The 25710-nt window shown below is 34.8% G+C and overlaps 1 protein-coding gene across 2 annotated transcripts in view; it reads right to left on the bottom strand.

Annotated features, from left to right (window-relative positions):
• Window positions 1-25710, bottom strand: part of LOC128243051 (nucleoporin SEH1-like) — a 41572-nt gene that overhangs the window by 11416 nt on the left and 4446 nt on the right. For both annotated transcript variants that reach the window (XM_052960541.1, XM_052960542.1), the window contains exons 2-6: window positions 14567-14617; window positions 10541-10765; window positions 8847-8977; window positions 8384-8476; window positions 2689-2829 (exon numbers count right to left, since the gene is read on the bottom strand). In XM_052960541.1, coding sequence (XP_052816501.1) covers window positions 2689-2829; window positions 8384-8476; window positions 8847-8977; window positions 10541-10765; window positions 14567-14617 — 641 coding nt within the window. The remainder of the gene's footprint in view (window positions 1-2688; window positions 2830-8383; window positions 8477-8846; window positions 8978-10540; window positions 10766-14566; window positions 14618-25710) is intronic.

The following is a 25710-nucleotide window of genomic DNA, read 5'->3' as shown; positions in this document are numbered from 1 at the left end:
TGATGAATGCCCCCGAATGTGACATTGACCTATGAACAAGGTCAGTACATGAAAAGATCAAATAAATACATATGGCAAGTTATTTTCAATGCCTCTGAAAAATACCACCCATACTTGACAACCTACATTCTTATGTCCTTATATTCAGCATTCCATTGTGAATAAACACAAAGTGTATCTTTCACCTTAGAGGTAGGGACATGGGTCTTGCACGTGACATGTCGTCTTGGTATGTCGAACACATGTGGCAAGTAATTTTAAAATCTGTCCATACAAGAAAAAGTTACAGCCCGGACATAACAACCAATACTCTGTATCCTTATATGCAGCACTCCATTGTGAATAAACACCTAAGTGTGACCTTGACCTTATAGGTAGGGACACGGTTCTTGCACGCGACACGTTGTCTTGGTATGTCAAACACATGTGGCAAGTTATTTTAAAATCTGTCCATACAAGGGAAAGTTACAGCCCGGACACGACAACCTATTCTCTATGTCCTTATATGCAGCATGCCATTGTGAATAAACACTAAGTGTGACCTTGACCTAAGAGGTAGGGACACAGGTCTTGCACGCGACGTGTCGTCTTGGTATGCCGAACACATGTGGCAAGTTATTTTAAAATCTGTCCATACAAGGGAAAGTTACAGCCCGGACACGACAACCTATACTCTATGTCCTTATACGCAGCATTCCATTGTCAATAAACACCTAAGTGTGACCTTGACCATAGAGGTAGGGACACGGTTCTTGCACGCAACACGTCGTCTTGGTATGCCGAACACATGTGGCAAGTTATTTTAAAATCTGTCCATAATATTCTGAGTTATTGAGTCGGACGGACGGACGGACGGTGCGATTTTAATATGCCCACCTTCGGGGGCATAAAAAAGGATGAATAAATATCGAAAACAATGAAGGATTTTGAGTTTAATTTGAAATAAACACTGTATTTCTACCTTATGAGACTATCGTAGACCACAGTTGATCTTTTAACATCCACCAATCATTTAATATTTTTGCACTTTCTGCTATTAAATACACAGTTACATTCTTGTTATCAATAATTAATATTTTTCATAAAGAAGTTAAAGCTTTGTCAGTCGAAATTGATGTTTGTTATACATGTATTAATTTAAAATAAGAGTGTCACTTTAACTTCCTTACACATATTTAAATGTAAATAGGCAAACTTCAGATTGGAAGAAATGCCATTTCTCAAGTTTCAAGAATAAGACAACCATACATTTCCTTAAAATTCAGTTCAAATCTAATTGATTTAAGCCAAAAAAATCATGTTTCTCTTTAAAAGACTCACTCACTTTGAATTTAATTTTTCAAGTTAGCAAAATTATAATCCAGCAGGAAATATAGACTATTCAAAGACCAATTTGACTATTAACATAACCTAAATCACTGCACGCATATCCATGACAACCACAAACTATCACATATCCATACGCATTTATTTTCACGGCGCACAAGAGTTCCAGCAAAAAATACATTGTTACTAAATTTTGTTTAACTGAGGTGGGAGAAAAAGCATCTACCACAGCCGCTCATGTAAGATAGGTTCATCTCAACCCTCGCTCAGGGTGTTTTGCGGAAATTTCAAAGAGTTACCTATTTCGGTTCATTTAAGAAGCAAGTTGTGCAGATGTGACCATACATATTCTAAAAACGTTGCTCATGAAACCAAGGGTATGGAACATATAGCACTTTGAAAATGATTTGGGTCATAAAGTACCGGGGTACTTGAATACAATACATAAAATAAAAAGTATGCATGATACAAAATTCATATGAAATGCAAATTATGATAAAATTGATAATAAATAACCTGAATACCTCTTGAAACATTGTGCAAAATTTGAATGTAATAATTAACATTGTAATAATTTTATGGAATTCAGAAACTCGTGTTAACCACTGAACAAAAGTGTACATATATGGAGTCTCCTTTTGTGCAATGTCACATTTCCTAAAAAGTATCTAAAATGAAGAAAAAGCAAAGACAGCTAAGCATAATTGGTGATGATTTTGATAATAAAAAGGGCACCTCTGGATAAAAGGCATTAATTGATCAATTATGAAAAAGGCACTTCCCAGTTTTAAGGGGGCAGGCAATATGAAATTGGGCTGGGTCGGAGCGCCATTTAAAGACAGACTAGCTGGAAAACTGAGAATAAATTATTATTAACTGCTCTTAATAGTTTCAAAATATGAGATGATTAAGAAAACTCACAATAAGATAAAGAATAGCAAAATTATGGGAAGATTACAGTCTTTGAAATAGAATGCATTTTTTAACTTCATGACTCCATGATGTGTCAATGTGCTCTGAGCCAAAAGGGGTGGTTGTTAAAAACTACACATTAGAAAGGCTTCCAATCAACATTTTGGATTGAAATTTTCAATACATCTTTACAATATATTGAATGACATGTATATGTTATATTGTTTAAATAAACAATTGATGGAATGAATTTGCTCATGTCAATGATCTTTATGAACTGCCCTCGTATATATTTCAAGAAACAGTGTATTTAGTTGCTTTGTTAATATGGCACAATTCTTGAACAATCTATGGCTACTGATTTTGTTCTCTTTAGAATAGCATGTACACAAAATCTAAAATATATTATCATTTACAAGTCAACATTACTGTATATTAAAACCAACTTACCTGAGGGGTTCTATCGAGATAATTTTCAGTGTTTTTGTGGCTATGGCAAGAAGGTGGTAAGATCTACCGAGGTTTGGAGAGAATGCTACATCATGGACGGGATCAGTTACCATGGCGATTGTTTCCACTTTATTCCATTTCCTGTTTACATAAAAGAAGTCATTCAATGTCATGGATTTCTTTCAGTATGTCTAACCATGTTTTTATCTTTCAATTTACTTTAACTGTTTTATTAGCCAGATTTTTCAGCGAAAAATTACAGGTTATAGAATGGCAAAAACGTTTTGAAGACGGCCGTTAAAAATTATTCTTTATGTAATAAAATCAAGAGTTTTTATCCAATGGTTATCAAACTTGGTCAGACTATTTGTCCGCATGTTATCTTGAATATATATGAATATGGGTCATCTTGGGTCAAAAACTAGGTCACTAGGTCAAATCTTTAGAAGAAATATTTCACGGTAATAAATTCAACAATTTTTATCAAATCTTGATGAAACATGGTCAGAATGCTTGTCTGCATTATATCTTGCATATTTTTCAATATGGGTCAACCCGGGTCATAATCTAGGTCACTAGGTCAAATCAAAAATATTTCCACATCATAAATTCAACATTTTTTTTCATATCTTGATGAAACTTGATCAGAATATTTGTCTGCATAATATCTTGCTTATTTTTTTTATCGGTCATCCCGGGTCAAATTCTAGGTCACTAGGTCAAATCTTAGGAAAATCTTTCCACGTCAAAAATTCAACAATTTTTGTCAAATCTTAATGAAACTTGGTCAGAATATTTGTCTGCATAATATCTTAAGTTCTTTAATATGGGTCATCCCTGGTCAAAATCTAGGTCACAAGGTCAAATCTTAGGAGAAAGAATTTCACAGTTATAATAATTCATTAATTTTTGTCAAATCTTTATGAAACTTGGTCAGAATATTTGTCTACATGTTGTCTTAAACATTTGTGAATATGGGTCACCCAGATAAAAAAACTAGGTCACTAGGTCAAATCTTAGGAAATATTTTCCCGATGTCATAAAAAAATGAAATCTTAGATGATAAAATGTGTCAACTAGGGTCAAAAACTAGGTCTCTGGGACAGATCTTATTGGAAAAGCTGATGTTTTGATAAAATGTTCATTTTTCCTCACACAAAATGGAATAGTTTCTGTTGATCCGGTTATATGTATGAAAGATTTCTCTGATAAGTATAAATATAGGTCTTTTTAGTTAAAAATACATGGTCACTAGCTCAAATCCTAGGTTTGCAAAATTGCATGGTCAATTAAACAAGAGGGCCATGATGGCCCTAAATCGCTCACCTGAGTAAAAGAGTTTAACCTTTGTTATTAATATAGCTTGTTTCTCAAAGAATATTGAACAAGAGCTGTCAAAGTATGTGACAAATGCCCCCCAATGTGACATTGATCTATGAACAAGTACATAAAAAGTTGATCTTGCCTTTATGTCTCAAATACATATAGCAAGTTATATTAAATTGCCTCTGAGCATAGAAAAAAAAACAATCATACTAAATGACAGCCAACACTCTTTATGTCCTCATATTCAGCATTCCATTGTGAATAAACACTTAGTGTATCTTTCACCTTAGAGGTAGGGACATGGGTCTTGCACACGACACGTTGTCTTGGTATGTCGAAAACATATGGCAAGTCATTTTAAAATCTGTCCATATAAGAGTAAGTCACAGCGCGGACACGACAGCCTATATTTTCCTTCAGGTTGCCATGGCAACCGGAATTAATTTTTTTGAACAATTTTGAAAAAGCACCAACCAAGGATCATTCCTATGAAGTTTCATCAAAATTGTCCAAGCGGTTTAGGAGAAGAAGATGATTGTAACCAATTGTTGACACTTTTCCTTTAGGTTGCCATGTCAACCAGAGTTCTACATGGAATTAATTTCTTTGAACAATTTTGAAAAAGCACCAACCAAGGATCATTCCTATGAAGTTTCATCAAAATTGTCAAAGCGGTTTAGGAGAAGAAGATGATTATAACCAATTGTTGACATTTTCCTTTAGGTTGCCATGGCAACCGGGCCAAACAAAATTATGTGAACAAATTTAAGAGAAGTCCATGCAAGGACACTTCAAACCAAATTTGCTGAAGATCTATCAAGGGGTTCATGCGAAGAAAATGTTAAGTTTTTTTTTTTAACTAATTTTAGCTCTGGTGGCCCTTAAAAGGGGCCAAACAAAATTATTTGTAAAGACCTGACAGAGGTCCATGCTAGGATGCTTCAGACTTGAAGATCCATCAAGCAGTTAATAAGATCAAGTTGTTTAAAGGTTTTTCTATTTGTTGCTCTGGTGACCCCTAAAAGGGGCCAAACAAAACCATTTGAACAAAGTTGAGAGAGGACCATGTAAGGATGCTACATATCAAGTATGGAGTCATTCTGACCTTTACTTTCAGAGGAAAAGATGTTTAAGTGACAAGACAATGTAAAAACAAATGACCCCTGAGCAAGGCCAATTTGACCCCGGGACAATAATTTGAATACCTTTGGTGTAGGTCCACTAGGTAACACCATATACCAAATATGAAAGCTCTAGGTCTTATATTTTGGAGAGGATTTTTAAAGTTTTATTATATAAGACTATATAAAAATATTGAAAACCTAAGCCTATGAACACGGGGCGTGGCCAATTTTGACCCCAGGGCTAAAGTTTGAACAATCTTAATAGTGGTCCGATAAACAATGCTTCATACCAAATATCTAAGGCCTTCGCCTTTTGGTTTCGGAGAAGAAGATTTTATAAGTTTTCATCATATACATATATAAGGAAACCCATGACCGCCCTGGTGGGGCCATTTTTTGACCCCAGGGCCAAAGATTGGTACAAGTCAACTAGATGATATATCATGCCAAATATCTAAGCTCTTGTCACTACTTGATTTTACGTGTGTATCTTTATGTGTATATTTGTTATTAATTGTTGTATGTGGCCCATATTGAAAATTGGTATGTGTACTAAATATGTTATCCAGTTTAAATTAAGATGTTACTTGTCTTTGTGAGTTCGGAGAAGATTTTTTAAGTTTTCACTATAACACATATAGAGAAAACCCATCAGCCCCAGGGTGTGGCCAATTTTGACCCCAGGGCCATAATTTGAACAAACTTTGTAGAGGTCCACTAGACGATGAATCATGCCAAATACCTAAGCTCTAAGCCACGTAAGTTCCGAGGAGATGATTTTTGAAGTTTTAACTATAAACATATAGAGAATACCCTAACCTCCCTGGGCGGGGCCAATTTTGACCCCAAGGCCATAATTTGAACAATCTTTGTAGAGGTCCACTAGACGATGAATCAAGCCAAATATCTAAGCTCTAAGCAACGTAAGTTCAGAGGAGATTTTTGATTTTTTTTAATATAAACATATAGAGAAAACCCATGACCACCCAGGGGCGGGGCCAATTTTGACCACAGGGCCATAATTTGAACAATCTTTGCAGAGGTCCACTAGACGATGAATCATGCCAAATATCTAAGCTCTAGTCCAAGTAAGTTAAGAGGAGAAGATTTTTGAAGTTTTAACTATAAACATATCAAGTATACCCATGACCCCCCGGGGCGGGGCCAATTTTGACCCCAAGGCCATAATTTGAACAATCTTTGTAGAGGTCCACTTGACGATGAATCATGCCAAATATCTAAGCTCTAGTCCAAGTAAGTTCAAAGGAGAAGATTTTTGAAGTTTTCACTATAAACATATAGAGAATACCCTAACCCCCCGGGGCGGGGCCAATTTTGACCCCAAGGCCATAATTTGAACAATCTTTGTAGAGGTCCACTAGACGATGAATCATGCCAAATATCTAAGCTCTAGTCCAAGTAAGTTAAGAGGAGAAGATTTTTGAAGTTTTAACTATAAACATATCAAGTATACCCATGACCCCCCGGGGCGGGGCCAATTTTGACCCCAAGGCCATAATTTGAACAATCTTTGTAGAGGTCCACTAGACGATGAATCATGCCAAATATCTAAGCTCTAGTCCAAGTAAGTTCAAAGGAGAAGATTTTTGAAGTTTTCACTACAAACATATAGAGAAAACCCATGACCCCCCGGGGCGGGGCCAATTTTGACCCCAAGGCCATAATTTGAACAATCTTTGTAGAGGTCCACTAGACGATGAATCATGCCAAATATCTAAGCTCTAGTCCAAGTAAGTTCAGAGGAGAAGATTTTTGAAGTTTTAACTATAAACATATAGAGCATACCCATGACCCCCGGGGCGGGGCCAATTTTGACCCCAGGGCCATAATTTGAACAAACTTTGTAGAGGTCCACTAGACGATGAATCATGCCAAATATCTAAGCTCTAAGCAACGTAAGTTCAGAGGAGATTTTTGATTTTTTTTAATATAAACATATAGAGCATACCCATGACCCCCCGGGGCGGGGCCAATTTTGACCCCAAGGCCATAATTTGAACAATCTTTGTAGAGGTCCACTAGACGATGAATCATGCCAAATATCTATGCTCTAGTCCAAGTAAATTCAGAGGAGAAGATTTTTGAAGTTTTAACTATAAACATATCAAGTATACCCATGACCCCCCGGGGCGGGGCCAATTTTGACCCCAAGGCCATAATTTGAACAATCTTTGTAGAGGTCCACTAGACGATGAATCATGCCAAATATCTAAGCTCTAGTCCAAGTAAGTTCAAAGGAGAAGATTTTTGAAGTTTTCACTACAAACATATAGAGAAAACCCATGACCCCCCGGGGCGGGACCAATTTTGACCCCAAGGCCATAATTTGAACAATCTTTGTAGAGGTCCACTTGACGATGAATCATGCCAAATATCTAAGCTCTAGTCCAAGTAAGTTCAGAGGAGAAGATTTTTGAAGTTTTAACTATAAACATATAGAGCATACCCATGACCCCCCGGGGCGGGGCCAATTTTGACCCCAGGGCCATAATTTGAACAATCTTTGTAGAGGTCCACTAGACAATGAATCATGACAAATATCTAAGCTCTAGGCCAAGTAAGTTCAGAGGAGAAGATTTTTTAAGTTTTCACTATAAACATATAGAGAAAACCCATGACCCCCCGGGGCGGGGCCAATTTTGACCCAAGGGCCATAATTTGAACAATCTTGGTAGAGGACCATTTGGTGATCCTACCTACCACATATCAACGGCCTAAGCCTTGTGGTTTGGGAGAAGAAAATTTTTAAAGTTTTTCCTTTCCATTGCCATGGCAATCAGAGTTCTGCATGCAATTCAATTCTTTGAACAATTTTCAAATGGGACCACCCAAGGAACATTCCTGTGAAGTTTGGATGAAATTGGTTTATGAGGAGATGTCGTTTAAAGTAAAAGTTTACGGACGGACGGACGCCGGACAAAATGTGATCACAAAAGCTCACCTTGTCACTATGTGACAGGTGAGCTAAAAATCCGGCTTTAATGCGGCATTGCCGCATTGGGGTCTTGTTTAAATATTCTTTTTATTTCTTCAAAATGCTAGTTTTTTTTTCAAGCAGCCATGGGTTAGGTAATAATAAAAATATTTTCATGTTATCCAACATAAAAATTTCACTTTTTAATCACAACTGATGGATGCCAGTAACACTTTGTATATAAAACGATAATTTTGCAGAGTTTGTACACGAAATACACATACAATTTTCTAGGGCTCAAGAATTATACCTAGTGGCATCATTGTACTCATAAATCTGTACTTTTCCTCCAGCTGATGGGTTGGGATCATCGCTTCCCACTGCTAACATTTGAGGGTGGCGTCTGTTAAGATATAAGGTAATACCAGTATCATTACACTGGTCAAGATTTACAATGAAACAACTAAAGAGCAACATTTGACATGTTAGACACATTACTGTCATACAGTAATAACCCCTAACCTGTGCATTCAATTATAACCCCTAACTAGTGCATTCATAATAGTTATTTTTTTACCCAAAGTTTATCCACCATTCACAGAAAAAATCACCACCTAATTTAAAAGTAAAAACGTACATGTTGGTTCCCTAATTTCCAAAAAAAGGACAAAATTATGCACATTATCAGCATAGCAAAAGAAAACTGGAACTTGGACACTATTTCATGATAAATTGCAAATAGCAATAACTATATACAAATGAGCATGGCTTACCTTGATGTGTTCCAAGAGAGGCAGCTACATCTTAGTTTACACGGGATCTCATGTTGGAGTGACCACTGACTGAGGTTCATCACGTCCGGTGCCTCGTAAACACGCACTATACCATCTGCTGAACAGGTGGCCTATGGAAAAGAGGGCAATTTTAAGTTTCAGAATCAGCACTAAAAAGTAAACTTACCACAAGCACATCTTTCATGTATACATTTGTAATAGATTCTTTTTAGTGAACAATTGTCATAAAAATCTAAGGATTTCGATGTAGATTTGCCAGTTTGCCTCAAAATAGATAACAGAGCATGTATTATCTTAACAACTAACAGGGGTTTTGCAATTGTACTGACAATGAATTGAGTTTCTTGTTTGTTTATTGAACGATTGCATCGTCTGATCAGTCTACATGAGTTCATTTGAAACAACATACACAAAACCAGCCATGATCGCTTTGCTAATTACACTGATAAGCATGTGATGGAAAAGTGTGGTTTGAAATTCAACATTTAGAGAAAAGTATGACATGTTTAAACAAGAGGGCCATGATGGCACCAAAGCGAAGGGCCACAACTCTGTGATAAAGCATTAATAAAAATGTTGCAATTTAAACATATCTTTACTGATGATGATGCCTTGTTTTATATTTGTAGAGGGTCATGCAATGAAGCTCCCTGTAAAGTTTCAGTGAATTTCGCCGGGTAGTTTCAGAGGGGATGTTTTTTAAGCAAAACAGGAAGTTGGCTAGATTGTTGTTGTTGTTGATCAATCGCGACCCCTTGTTGTATTTTTGTAGAAGGTTACATAAGGACGCACCCATGTTTCATTGAATTTGGACTGGTAGTTTTAGAAGAGAGGGTTTTTTAAAGCAAACAGTTGGCCATTTTGTTGTTGTTGTTGTTGATCAATCGTGACCCCTTGTTGTATTTTTGTAGAGGGTCACCCAAGGAAGCTTCCTGTAAAGTTTCATTGAAATTGGAGCGGTAGTTTCAGAGGAGATGTTTCTTTTTAAAGCAAAACAGGAAGTAAGCCTTTTTGTTGTTGTTGCTTTTGTTGTTGATCAATAGTGACCCCTTGTTGTATTTTTGTAGAGGGTCACCCAAGGAAGCATCCTGCAAATTTTCATTGAATTTGGACAAGTAGTTTCAGAGGAGATGCTTTTGAAAGCAAAACAGGAAGTGGGCCATTTTGTTGTTGTTGTTGTTTATCAATCATGACCCGTTGTTGTATTTTTGTAGAGGGACACCAAAGGAAGCTTCCTGCAAAGTTTCATTGAATTTGGACCGGTAGTTTCAGAGGAGATGCTTTTGAAAGCAAACAGGAAGTCGACCATTTTGTTGTTGTTGTTTATCAATCGTGACCCGTTGTTGTATTTTTGTAGAGGGACAACAAAGGAAGCTTCCTGTGAAGTTTCATTGAATTTTGCCAGGTAGTTTCAGGAGATGTTTTTTTAAGCAATTGTTGACGGACGGACGGACTGACTGATCAAGGGACGACGGTCAAAGACAGATCACAATAGCTCACCTTGAGGCCTGGTGAGCTAAAAATAATATTTTAAAAACTGCACAAAAAAGATCAAAATTAATAATCTGGAAAATTAAACCCTGCAAAAAATAGAATTATTTCACTGTTAAGATTGTGCTTACTTAAAGCATGGTTAAAATCTACGTACCACCACAATGATATTAAAACCATACCAATTGCAAGCCTAAATGTTTTGGCGCAAACTTCACATCAGTAACTGCAGTTCTGCTGTCAACCAGACTTGCCCTCTTGATCCAGGATCTGTGTTCGCCCTCCACAACGTTTTCTCCCACCATCTCCTCCCACACAGCGGCTGTACGGTCGAATGAACATGTTGCAACCACTTGCCCGTACTCCGGGTGGGCCCAGGTCACCCGCCACACAGAACCACTGTGTGTCTGAAAAATGAAGGGTGAACATCTTAAAAAGTACTATGAAAAAAACAATGAAAGAGCAAGAGTGCCCTCATGGAATGGGTGTAACCTAAAGATGGGGGTTAATGTTTGCTCAACTCACCACAGAGTTAGAGTAGTATAATTGTCAGCCTCAAAACCACAATGTTGAGCCCCATCAGGTGGCATTATTGTCACAAAATCACTAATCTTTGATTTCTTTTAAGTTGTTGGTCATACATAGCTACCAACCAGATCAATTCATCACTAACTGATGATTTCATTTTGTAGTATATGATTATTATATTGTAATTTGACAGGCTATTTTTTTATGAACTGAGCACCATAAATGAGTCAATATTAAAGGGGCTGTACTCCATGTGATGAAAAAGCAAAAAAAAGAGAAAATTGTCGAAAACTGACATAAACTTGGTATCGATGTGTACAATGCATTGATACTAACTGAAGCACCACATACCGGTAGTTTACAATTAATTTATTTTTCGCAGTTTTTTCGTATTTTTCCATTCAAAAGATTACTAGGTATGTCTACCTAGTAGAATTCATTCCTTATGCGTGATTGGCTGGTCGATGTCATCATGTGATATTTACAAGTTAGGTATATACCTTAAATATTCCAACTGTCAAGAGTGAGTCTTCGTAGCACAGTGGATACAACACTGGACTGTAATTTTGGTGACACCGGTTCAAACCCGGTCTACAACTCAATCTTTTTTACATTTTTTTTTTTACAATTATGATATCAAAGAGTAAAAATTTTTAATAAAAATTGTCCTGAGATTCGTTACTGATAAAAACTATTTTTGATGCAAATCTGGTGTACAGTCCCTTTAATATTTCACAAGGTTTCAAATTGTGACCTGGATGATTTGCAAGTATCAGCAATAGTAAACAATAGAGAAGTAAAACAATCTACCGTAAATGACTGGGTATTAGACGCACTTTTTTCCCTCAGATTTTGATGCAAAAAAATGCCTGCGTATAATACTCAGTAACAATTTTTTGAACTTTTTTTCTGAGGTCAATTTCAAGCCGAGAGTTTGTTTAGATTTATGTAGAAAGGGATGTTACTCGCGTCATATTGATCGAGTATATACGGGTTAAAACGGCAGTTGAAGATCAGGATACGGTATATCGTAAGACGTTTATAATTTCAACAAAAATATTTTTCGATTAAAGTTACCGTAATTCACCTAAGAGTTCGGACACTCTAAATATTTGGACACCCATAATTATTTCCCAAAATAATTTATTTTGCGTACCTAATTTTCGGACACCCAAAGGACATCAATCATAACTTTCATAGTTACCAAGTTTCACAGACGAAGATTATTGATTTTTATCTTTACAATGCCTGGCTAGATCACCCAACCGTATACACCACTGTGACAATTTAATTAGTTACTACCCATCCTAAACGATTTATTGCCTGTTGAAAAGGAAGTGTGATATATTTATTTGAGGATTAAACAAACAAGGGCATTCAAGGGATTAAGAAAACATCGACATGGCATGTTTGTAAAACGATCTGCCAATAAGGTTTCAAACTTGTACAACACTTATAGACTATATGAAGCAATAATCGTACAGTTATACATTAATCCTGCATAGCAATGTCCATGCTCTCCACGAGATCCTCGTGGGTATAACTGTAAGTTATGTGACGTCACACAGTGTGACTCTTTGATCTGAAGGTTACACACCACCATTGTTTTTCCCTGTATAATTCAATGTAAAATTATAATTTTTAGACAACATTTAAAGGCATTTCGAGCGAATGCAGGCTATGATAACCACATATATTCTTAAAGTACAAGCTTTAAATTACATTTTAAGCCAATAAAAAAGGGGGGTCAAGTTATTCCTAAGAAAAATCACTCCACTTGAAAAACAAACTCTAAAAATTGCACTGTCCGCCATGACAGTTCTTCCAAAATGACCTTTCAACTATAGGGCAGCGGTTTATGCTTCAATCTCTACTCTAAATGATAAATCAAGCAAGAATAGATACTTAAGGTAAAAAGGTTCAGGAATAATGATAGTTTTGATTTACAGTGTATTTAGCATGTGAAAACATGTCTATCAAGCATAAGAACATTTTTTTTTTATTGAGAATTTTCCACACAACGTAAGTACATATGACGTAATGGTGACGTCATTCCTATAACTAAACCTGTCCCTGCATTTTTTATGAAAAACACTTTTGATTAGTCCTTCATACATAAATACACCCAAAGCTAGCTCAATCTGATAGTCTGTGTCAGGTTTTCCAGTTTCACTGCCTGTCACCCAAGTGCCTGTGCGTCTGTATTTTCTAAGGCGTTTTGGCCCAAAATGCCATTCTTTGAGGTTTTTCAACTGAACCTTGACTCAAATGGCATTCTAAGCATCAAATGGGGCAGTTCTTCACATCTTTGCACACATTTCAAGTTCTCGCAGTCAAATTTTCACCAAATTTGGACATTTCCAGTGCTCATAAGATTGCAGACGACTCATTTTTTCAAAAAAAAAATAGGCGAAAGTTGTGAAAACCAGGAAATAGCATATTTTGATCAACCGGACAAGATAAATGCATTTAATTGTGAAAATTTGCCAGAAATAGTGAAATACAATACAATTTTGACCAAAAATAACACTTTCTAAACAAAGCAGTTCGGTCCCTTTTAGGTTACACACCACCATTGTTTTTCCCTATATAATTCAATGTAAAATTATAAGTTTTAGACAACATTTAAAGGCATTTCAAGCAAATGCAGGCTATGATAACCACATATATTCTTAAAGTACAAGCTTTAAATTACATTTTAAGCCAATAAAAAAGGGGGGTCAAGTTATTCCTAAGAAAAATCACTCCACTTGAAAAACAAACTCTAAAAATTGCACCGTCCGCCATGACAGTTCTTCCAAAATGACCTTTCAACTATAGGGCAGCGGTTTATATGCTTCAATCTCTACTCTAAATGATAAATCAAGCAAGAATAGATACTTAAGGTATAAAAGTTTCAGGAATAATGATAGTTTTGATTTACAGTGTATTGAGCATGTGAAAACATGTCTATCAATCATAAGAACATTTTTTTTTATTGAGAATTTTCCACACAACGGAAGTACATATGACATAATGGTGACGTCATTCCTGAAGCCGATAGAATGTGTTTATTCAGTTCAGTGCGTGTATAAAATGGTGTTTTAATGAACTTCATGAAGGATTTACACTTAAAGGCGTAATAAATAAGTTTATGACCATTGATTACTACGGATAAATTAATAAGTGGTAAAAAGCAAACATGAAGAAAAAAGGCAGGTTAAACAAACATGTAAATAAAATGTAAAAATGATAATTTTCTATGTATTCGGAGAGTGAAAAAAATAATTAATTTATGGTGTCCGAACTCTTGTGAATTACGGTATTCAATATTATTTTGAATAATAAATTGAATTAAACAATAAGTTTAATAATCAAACTTACATACAAAAAAGCAAAGTTGGGCACTGTCAAAATATTTTTTGCATAACATAACTTTTCATTCTCGACAGTATGGTTATATGGTTTTATAAAGATAACCATCGCCATTTTCACGAAAAAAAATTTTTTTTGTCACTGTCAACAAACATGGTGGCTGAAAATGCCGGACGATTTTGACATTTTTTCTATGCGTCTTTTAACCAAAAACATAGATTAAAAGTTTTTTTCTCTGATTTTTCACAGTTTTTTTTTCCCTGCGTCTAATACCCCCTATCGTCTTATACCCAGTCATTTACGGTACAATAGTTAAAATTATATACCTTCCAGCTAGCAGAGTTAGTCCACTCTCCGTCGCTGCCTTGATCCCAGATCTGTGAAATAAAATCAGGAATTATCTAAACAGAAAAGAAATTCTACACACATACATTTGTATAAATCAGAACTGAGGGTTATTGTCTATGTACTTCAAAAGATATAAATGGCTGATTGCTCAACTTTCCTAAACTGTGAATAGGATTAAAAAATAATTATCACGGTGATGATGCATAGCGGATTCTTTCCGTCCACATTTTTCATTTACTTGTTCTATCCGGCTATTCTTTACTGTTATCTTTTGGGGATAAGAAAAATATCTTTATTTTAAAGAATTACCATATTATTAGTAAATGTATATCTATTTGTATTTACGGGATTTCGTATGACGATTGTGTCGAATTAACCAAAAAATGAAGAAATTTCACATGAAAAACGTAGGCGACGAGCAGAAACGGTGTTTTTTGTTTAAACGGTGTTTTTTGTTTTTATTTTTGAAATATCACTTATTTTAACATATTATATAAATTCATAGCAGTTTTATCTTAAAAACCATGCTTCAAACTAAATTCATTGTTTAATCATGTTTTCAGAACTTTCTTTTGTTTTAACACTGCAACGGAATCTAGCTTTTGTGGTCACCAGATTCTACTGGCATGTTACATGTTATTATTTTGGAGTCTATCTATTCAATGCTAGAGGATATTGTGTGTATTTAGTAATAGTAAGGGATATCACTCTGGTATGCTCGACTGAATAAACGGTTGGGCCTAGAGTAGGCCAAAAAAGAAAAAATCTGTAATCTATTGTCTCAAAAATAAAAGAAGGGTCGTGACACTAAGGTCAAATATAAGGTTTGCAATGCATTTATCATATACTAAAAGACACTCCTTGTTTCGGATTAGGGATGCTAGGTATATCAGGTCACCTTTTACACAGAAACAATTCTTTGGTCAAGAGTATTGCAATATAGAATTTGTCCATGCCTCATGAATGCCTTTATATTTGCCAGTGCACATCCGCATACGTGAGCTTCTAGATTCACGTAATAAAACCAATTAATGACTAAATGGATAGTAATTAAAACTTAAAATTTAAACAATTTGTTTTTATTCAGGACTTATTTAGCATCTATGCTCCAAAAATAACGGCCTTGTTGCAACAATCAAAACCAAACAAAAACTATTCATTTGTTTTCAGGCAACAGCAAAAAAGCATTAAGTTATCATTGGCGCCGCACTGAAGTGCGTGCCTATTATGGAATGGGAATTTATTTTAGTTAGTGGTAGGAGCGGTTTTTAATTTGATTGACAGGTTGGTTTTATTGTTATTTTATCATGATTAAAAAATGCAAATGGATGGCGATTGCATGGGTGTTAAAATTTATGGTTGAATAGATTGTCTTCAATTTATCTTCAAAACACGATTTCGGAAGAACGACAAATAAGTTTAATAACTGTTCCCGATTCGTTTGCGTTTTCCGATTGGTTACCTGTAATCAATTGCCGGAAATGTAAAATGTGTGGACCGGTAATTATGTGAATGGGAATAATTATGTTTTATTTTGTTTTGTTATGTTTACTGAATTGATATACCATGAGGTAAGCTGTTTTCTTTAATTTACTAGATATCGGTACAAAATGTTCACCTTACTTTATTTGTTAATGTGTTAAAGGTGACATAAGTAAAATTTCATTACGATTGCCCCCGAGTTGTTTTATTTTTAGAACACTACACAGTGCGCACAAAACGATTGGTCAAGTAAGTCATGTGATAAGATGTTTTCACAGGAACTTCATAAATCTTACACTTTCATTAATTAAGTTTAAATAATTATGGCCTTTAAGGATTTTTGTTTTTATAAAGATTTCCTGTTATATTGAGCTTTGTCAATTTTGTTGTTGTTTTGTATGATGTACAATTACTACTTCTGTTTCCTTACTTAAAAAATTTGTCTCATTTGTCAAATTGAATTATAACATATTTCATATAAGTGAAAAAAACACACACACTATTTTTAAAGATGCACTCTTACTCAGTTCTGTTAAGACAAAACTTGACAGTAAGTGAACTTCTTGGAATTTCATTAAACATCATTCAATGGTAAAGCACAATGAGAGGAAGTGCAGTGCACAATAAAAATAGCTGTATTTCAGCTAATTACATAATTATTGCCCTTTGCCGCTTTTCTTGACCAGAGCATTACTTTAAAACTACTTATGGTATTGAAATAAAATTTCATGGATGCGGTTCGATGCACCATAATATGCTTGTTGACCTTGACTATTCCTTGTTTTTCAACATATAACAAATGCATAAACTATTAAACAGCGCCCTATGATGCTTTGCATCAATGGTCTTTCTTGTAGTTTACTTTAAATTGTATATGCAAATAATTCACATGACTTTATAACTCTCATATGTGAATTAGGGAATTTGGTTTTTGCTTCATATTTATTCATAAAAGACGATCTAATCCCGTATCTCAAGAGTAACAAGTCATAGTATATGTTGTTGTTTATGTAATTAGAATGATTGGGAGTGCCTTAAGCAATAATGATACCTGCGTTTGCTCATACAATGGGTCATTTTCGCCGCCGATGTTTAAACATATAAGAATTTATTATTTTGCTTAAGGCATGAAAAAAATGTTTTTCGGTTTGCAGACCTTAGTACCGTTAAAAGTTTGCACTGACCCTAAAATTGTGTCAGCATCATGCATTTGGTCAGTTAAGCAGTTAAAGGGATTTATGAGAATCATAATAAAAAATAATGTATATAAAAAATTGACTTCATGATGTCAATTTTGTTATTTTTCTTTCTAGACTTCGAAGAAGAAGTTAAAATGATACAAGATATAATGAAAACAAACAAACAAAAAACAGCATATCAAATCTTATATAGAATCTGGTGCGAGTGACAAAATATAGCCGGTGCTCAAATTTCTATATACCGGTAACTACTCATAAAAGATAGAATCCAGAGCTTCGCTGAACCGACAAGTGGGGACTTTATTTCCACTGTTTTTCCCCAAAGACTATATACAAAAGCAGGAAATTAAATACCTTCTTTGATACCTTCTTTGAAAAGATAAACGTAATTATCAGGATGTAAATGGCTGATAGTAAGTAAATATATTAAGGTTTCTTTTGCATGCCATTTGCTGTCAGAATCATGATCAATGTTTTATTTTCATTCGTTTAAATGAATAAAAAGATATCGTGCTTTCATTTTTGTGTTTGTCTATAGTTGATGAAGTTATTCTTTAGGTATCAAATCACAAACATAATTACAGATCTTGCTGTTATATTCACCAATTTATATTTTGGCATTCAAGTTTTTAAGTTAAACACTACGGATAGAATCCGTATCGTGCCGGAGAGAACCCGCAAATAAAGAATGTGGATGGAAAGAATTCGCTTTGCATCATCACCGTGATTATAACCATTTTAATTTTACCATTAGCTATAGTACATTGTAGTATAAACATAGAGTTTGGGCAGGGTTTTAGCAAGGACCATACAACTAGTAGCAACCCCGGACCATTTTTTAAAGTAAAACATAGCTTATTTATGAATGTCATTTGAAATAGCTTTATTCATTAAACAGGACAGTGCAAGACCTTTCAAAACAGCTTGGATTTGTTTAAAATATCTAAATAATCAAGGGGCAATCCGATTTCACACATGGAGCTGTGAATAAATGGTAAAGTTAAACCTATTATCCACAAGGTATCATGGCTGTGGCAGTAGCGCTCTGGATTTCTAATCATTGGTTATAAGAGTTGTGAGTTCGAATCTCAGGTTTTTATCTCATCTTTAAATGTCCTAATGTCAATCCATACATGTAGACACAAAATGCCTATGATAGTTGGCAAATTTAAAATTAGTTAAAACTGTGTTTATCAAACATATTGAGACCATTTGTAGTTCAAATCATTAGTGCTAAGACGTTATTTAAAAATAATTTTTGATAATTTATAAAAACAAGAGCCGTCGTAAGACAGCGCGCTCGACTACACCGCTTTGACTTAGAATACAATAACGATGTAATAATACCAAGTTTGGTCTCTTTATGTCAAACCTAACTAAAATTATTTGATACATAAGGTGACTTTGATGCTGCCCTCCCACCAACCCCCCCAAACAATGACGCAAGTCATTCAAATAACTTGATTTCCCATTATGAAAATATGGTTAAGAATATACAAATATGCCTTTCAAAGGAAAAAAAAAAAAAAAATCAAGGGCGATAACTTGTATTTAGGCTTAAAACGGAGTTATGTTTCTTGTTGTAAGATGGTCGTAAATAATTTTGAATTTATTAAGTGCATTTAATGAACAGTATAAAAGTAAAATCCCAACTTGCCCTTAACATTTACTTGCCCTAAAACTTTAACCTAAGTCAAACAGGGGCCATAACTTGTATTATGGGTATGGAGTTATGTAACCTCATTGTGGGATGGTCCTGAACAACTGTTTGAAGTATTAAGTTAATTGAACAAAGGATATAGAAGTTATTAATAAATATTCCAACTTGCCCTAAAACTTTAACCCATTAGTTCCATAGTCAATCAGGGGCCATAATCTGTGTAAAGAATAATATGGAGTTATCTAACCTCATCATGTGATGGCCCTGAACAACTGTGTGAAGTATTAAGTCAATTGAATGTAGGGTATTGGACTTATAAGTGAAAATCCCAACTTGCCCTAAAACTTTAACCGGACACCAACGCCGACGATGGGGCGAGTAGTATAGCCCACCTATTCTTTGAATAGTCGAGCTAAAAAGTATTGTTTTAGTTTCTACAGAATACATTGTCATATATAAGTGGATGAACATGAAAGAATTAATCACAATTAAAAAAAATAGAAATGTAAGCCCCCCGCCTAGTTTTCGCCACTTTATAGTCAGTGATTTTCGTTGGAAAAAAATGGCATAAAAAGAGTTGGCATTTTTGACAACTTTTGATAGTTTTTATGAGCTTTTGCCCTTACAAAACCTTTCCAATTATTTGTGAGTTGCCAAACATGTTTTTCATTTTATTTTTTTTTAAATTTCAGATCAAGTTATTTTCATGAAACTAGGCAGTCTTGTGCATTTTTTCTCCTCATTCCAATTCTCCTTGAAAGCTTTGTATAAAATGTTTAAAAAAGCACACCCAAAATAATACTTTATATTTAACACATTATCAGGGCCTTCAACCAGCTGTTTAAAGCTAAATTAGTAGTCTTTAGGTCACATTTACATTTTTTATCAGTAGCAATCTTTGGTAGCATGCATCCAGACCTTCCCCCTACCACCCCTCATGGAGCAATACACATCCAAATGCTCAGAAGTGTACACTACCAACCGGACATTTTTGCCGGTTTTACTAATCGCCACAATTTTTCCTAACCGCAGACATTATCTTTTTAATCTATTTTATACTATACCCCGCGATATAAGCATATCACACGCTGCATTCATTTTTATAATTTGCCCTCATCAAATCAACGCTTTACCCGGCGTTGTGTAGTGTTAATTAACGGTAAATATGGTAGCTATTTCTTTGTTCCTGTCTTATAATTATAATTCTAGTCAGTTTTATTAATTGTGTACAAACTTGACCCGTTATCTACAAATAACTTGGCTTTTACTTAAAACATACTTTGATCCCTGAAAATAACGCTTTGCAAATGTGAAAGTTTTCCTTAAACTTGTGTGAATGTGAATGATTAATATATTGAATACAATGTAGCATATAATTCCATGATATTTATTATTGGTGGAAAAAGCTAGGGACGTGTTGGGGAGTTTTCCCACAAAAAAAGAGGCTAGAAGGTCTTCAACCATGCGCTGTGAACTTTGAATGCTGGTTTGACCCCAGTCACTTTCAATCATGATTTTCCAAAAATCTTTGAATAGAAACATACATAACAAATCATCTTAAACACTTTGGGCAACAATAACTTTTTAAATGAAAACTAAATTCAATTTTGTTTTATTAATTTTGACACTTACAAAAACGTACAATAACCTGTTTTCAAGTGTGGGGGATGAGATTGTATACCCTCACAATCGGTTGAAAGCCATTCAGTGAGCACAGTACAATTTACAATCTTCTTTTATGTACCTCGGCATCTGTTAAAATACCTTGATGTCGCAGAAGTTGTATGCAGTGATAAGCGTTCCAGCACATTCAGAGTTCCCACTTACTATTTTTTTCAATGGTCAACTTACCCAAAAATTGGGGGTAAAATGCAATTTTGGGGGAAATAAAAAAATATTTTATAATTTAAACATTTGCTGTACTTTTAGTATTCTGTTTTAAGCATGTCATACAATGCATTAGACTTTTTTTCAAATATAAGCCACGAAAATTCGGCAAACCACTTATTCTGAAATATTTTGGGATACTTTTTCTTAATCTTTGCACATTTGTTGTTTCATCGCCTGAAGTTTGCACAAGTTCATTTTGCGGATAACTTGATGATTTGGATTTGTTTTCTATAAAACCAAATGCTGTCAGCTTTCATTGCATCAACATTTTGAATGCAGACGGAATTCCTGTGTGTAGATTGGTTACAATGTTTCGCTGCTTATCATTCATTTCACCAGACGTAAAAAGTTACAACTCAACTACATTGTAATGACCTCATTACATTGGCTCTCACTGAATATATCCCCCAATTTACCGCAGTGACACAATCTCTCCCGCTTAAGGCAACGTTTTTTTGCAAAAAATGCTTGGTTGGAAGTGTACCTATGGCCTTGAAACAAATGGTGATTTGTAACTGTAAGTCTACAACATCCTCAATTTTCAATAGGTTGAAAGGTTGAAACAAATTTCAGATGTAAGTGGAACATGACTTCCGTCACATAAAATTACAAATCGTAAATGTCCGTGTATAGGACACACCCGTAGATCGGATGCAGCCCAAAAAACGTGAAAATTAATAAATCAACATATTCTTTTTACTCACTATATCCCGAATTTCCACTGCCGATATAACCAATTCAAAGCTATGGGGATTAACTCCCATTGAAGTTTAGTAAACAAACTCTTTCCCCCCATTTATTTCTCTGAAGAGCCAAATTTGGCCGCAAATCAACTTATAAGATAAATGGCATAAGCCTAATAACATGGATAAGACGCATACATTCTTTAGGGAAAAAAGTGTTTCCTAAACACTAAACAGGACAATAAATTTATTTCTATTACCTTTTGCAATTAAAAATGAGATGTCCAAAGATCCTTCACACTTGCATCTTTATAAAAAACAAGTTTCATCCTAGGCTTAAATTTTACTCTGACTGAAAATATCACAAAAAATCATCCTAACATATTTATTTAATGAATGTTAAGTTAAACAAGAATTCTGCATGTACTATTCTGTTATCCAATGCATCCTTGTCACAATCCAATTTGCACCAATGAATGTGCAATGACATTTTTCTCTTTTCTATTTCCAGATTCACTTTCAAGGTCTCGAGGTAAACAAAAACATTTATGTTTCTATCTCCAATATTCCTATAATTGTTCTTTTAAAAAAATGGCAAAGCAATAGAAAGATATATAATAGGACCGGACTGTACTGTTCACTGACAACGTTAAGTAAGCGAAAACTGCCGAAGGTTTACATAAAGTAATTTACATAAAGTGCTGTATTTTTCACGTCGTTGAGTTTGACTGCTGCTAATTGACACCGTTTACTGGTGAAAACCTGATAGATAATCACTTGTCACTTCTGACATTAATTAACTTTGACATGTGTTTATATTCTTTAAATGAATAAACAAACATTCAGCACACAGCTTGCGGCTCTGAATTGCAGAGCTTATCGCTATTTAAACATCATAATTTCGGCTAACTGACTTCACATTGATCATTGAAAATAGTGAAGTCGCCGCAGACAAGGCGACATATCCGCTTGAGTCACCTAGTCGGATGAGCCCTAGAAAAAACATCAATGTAGGAAAAGACTCTTGATGTCCTTTTAGTGGACTCACATGGGTTTGTGCCTTGTTTTGATCCCTCCATCAATCCTGACAAATAATGCCAACAGATGCATGCACTCACGCACACACACACACCCACCCTCCTACCTTAACACTATATCACCATTGCCTTTCCAAGATGGATAAAAATCAGAGGGAACTAGTCATTTCGTACCCTAGTTATTTTGTACCCTCTTATTTTTGGTCATTTCCTAACCTTTAGATTATCATTTCGTGACCAACCTAACCCTCGTAACCAATATATATTTTTTAAGTTATGAAATACAATGCATAAGTGGATATAGACTTATTTAAGTAGCATTTATATGAATTTTATATGACTTTTATGTAAAAAAACAACTCTATTATATACGAATGAAAGTAACTTTAAGCTAAAAGAATTATAGAGATCTATTCATTCATACTTACAGTACACTCTTCGCGGAACTACCACTTTCCTCAGTAACTCCAAGAGTGTTACAAATTCATCGCGGACTTCAGCCGTGTACATAACCCGCTTTCCTCGCTAAAAAGTTGCTTGTTTTGCAGAGGGTTTGTATGACCCCAGGGGCATAATTTGAACAAACATTCACAAGCAATTGTGTTAAGATGGTTTCGCGAACGAAAGACACTTCTGGTTTTTGGCCAATAGTGCTAAAAATGGCCTTTGGCCTTTCAACAAGAACGGTAGAGTAATTTTCAAAATAAACTGCTGAACCAAAAACCAAGTTGTCTCCCTTTAATCCTAGACTTGACTGTACATGTAAACATGGCTAAAAATAAACTTCGCTCAAGTAGACTTAGCTCAAAATAACTTTTTTTTTAAACTTTCAAGGCCCATAATCTAGGCATGCATGGTTTTCGAAAGGAACCAAGCTCTAATGAATATCTAAATACTGTACAAGTTTCATCGAGATACAATCAAAACTGAAGACTGTATCGTGTTCACAAGCAATTGTTTACAGACACACGTGCAGACGCACATACGACGTACACATTACCATCGCATAAGCTCGGCCAGTAGAGCTAAAAATAATATAATGTTGCTTCCAATTTAAATATTTTATGCAAGTGACACTGTAGCTCAGTAAGTATGAACATTTTGTTTCAAAAAAGATTTAAACCATTACTTCTTATTTGATGAATAGAAATTATTAGAATATAAAGCAATAAAGTATTTTTGGCAGTGTGAAAGTCACATGATATGCAAATCATGTAGTGATGTATTGCGTGCTAAATTTAGACTACTTTTGGTTTTGTGGCATGTTTGTTATTTCGAAAAATGCATTTTTTTTTAACCAATTAGAGGTTAAAAAAGGTCAAAAAGGTAAACAGAAGTTGATTGAATATAAATAGAAAACAGTTAGTTTACATTCCTTTAAGATACTGGTCCAATGAGTTAAATAAAAATAATGCATTAAAACTGGATCAAAACTGGACATCAACCTATATCACGGTGCGTATCCATTTCGGTACCCTCTTTGCGAGATCAACTGAAACGGTACCCTTTTTGCACATGCAACGTTTATTCTCATCTAAAATTTTCATTGTACAATAAAATTATTCAGTATTATTCTATATATAAAACAATAATTAAACATGCATGTAATTAAAGAAGCATAGCTGTGCACCATCGAAATATTTTTTGTCGGTGGTATGATATGGTGTGAAAAAATTGCACTGCCTTTAAGCAGTTTAACCTACCAATAGTACTAACTGTTGCCATAATAGTCTTGCTTTTTCACACTTTTTCACGTGCTTTATACTTTCCAGTAGGTGTTGACATTTTGAGAACAAACACGTACTATATTAGGTTTTTGCTTTACAAAACTTCATTCTCGACAGGTTATCAATTTTAATATTGTTTCAATGTGTCCTTTAACTCATAACATTGAGAAATAGTTTTTTCTCAAGTTTTTCATGAATTTTTTGGCCTGTGTCTTATAACCCCTATCGTCTAATAACCAGTCATTTACAGTACCAATTCGACGGTAAGTGACAGTGTTTCTGAATTAATGTTGTTTTACATGTTTAACTGATACTGGTTGTATGTATGTATGTATTTCTTTAGACCTTGCAGTCAAGGAAAACCCGTGAAAGTGCAAGCACTTATTTCCAACGGGGTCCTTTGTTTTTGCTGAAAGGACAGCACGTAGAAGAGACAGTGGTGGGATACAAGGAAGTCCGGGTGCGATACCCTAGCTCTTTTTCGAAGAGACCCCTTGGTTCTTTTACGTGCTCGGTGTAAAGCACCGATACACGGGGTACAACTTTCCTGGGTTAAACCAGTACTGAGTACACCACTTTTCCAAGCACTACCCTTTAAATGCCGAGCGCCAGGCAAGGGAGCTACTTGTACCAATTTTTAACGTCTTTTGGTATGACACGGCCAGGAATCGAAACCACGAGCTCCCGCTCCGTAGGCGGATGCTTAACCACAGGCCACGGAGACGGTTTAAAACAATAATTAAACTTGCATGTAATTAAAGAAGCATAGCTGTGCACTGTCGAAATATTTAATGAATGAATGAATTTTAAGGAAAAAATGAGGATGTGGTTATTTTTTACAGTTTGAAACAAACCATCTTAATTGAAGCAATTAATTGCAATTCAAGGAAGGTGTTACAAGTATTAATAGAATGTCATATGTCTTAAAGCTGCACTCTCACAGATTGAACATTTTGACAACTTTTTTATTTTTTTCTTGGAACAAACCAATGTTTGCAAAAATGCATTGAAACCAGTTATATAAGAATGCTGACTAAAAATTAGATCACAGATTTTTATGTTTAAGTTCAAAAATTGATGTTTTATGCATTTTTCTCAAACCAGCTTTAAGTAATAGGAATTAACGGCACTGAAAGTATGGCTAATAAGTACATATAATTAAGTTCTTTGATAATTTTATTTACAAGTTAATTAATTGAACAATTATTTCTGTTAGTATTCATTATTGTATTTTATATGAAAAAAAAACTAAAATATAAATGACTAGGTCGGTTACGAAATGACCAAAATCGGAGGGTACGAAATGACTGTAAACCTAATCAGTTGTCCATCCGGTCCATAGAATTACCGGAATCCCCTTATTACCGGAATCCACCGGAATCTACCATAATCTAATTGAATTATACTTAAATGTTGTTTCGGGATGTTTTTAAGCTTTAATATA

The sequence above is a fragment of the Mya arenaria genome, chromosome 8, assembly GCF_026914265.1.
Source record: "Mya arenaria isolate MELC-2E11 chromosome 8, ASM2691426v1".
NCBI classification, from domain to species: Eukaryota; Metazoa; Mollusca; class Bivalvia; order Myida; family Myidae; genus Mya; species Mya arenaria.
This window is presented reverse-complemented; position numbering and strand designations above follow the sequence as displayed.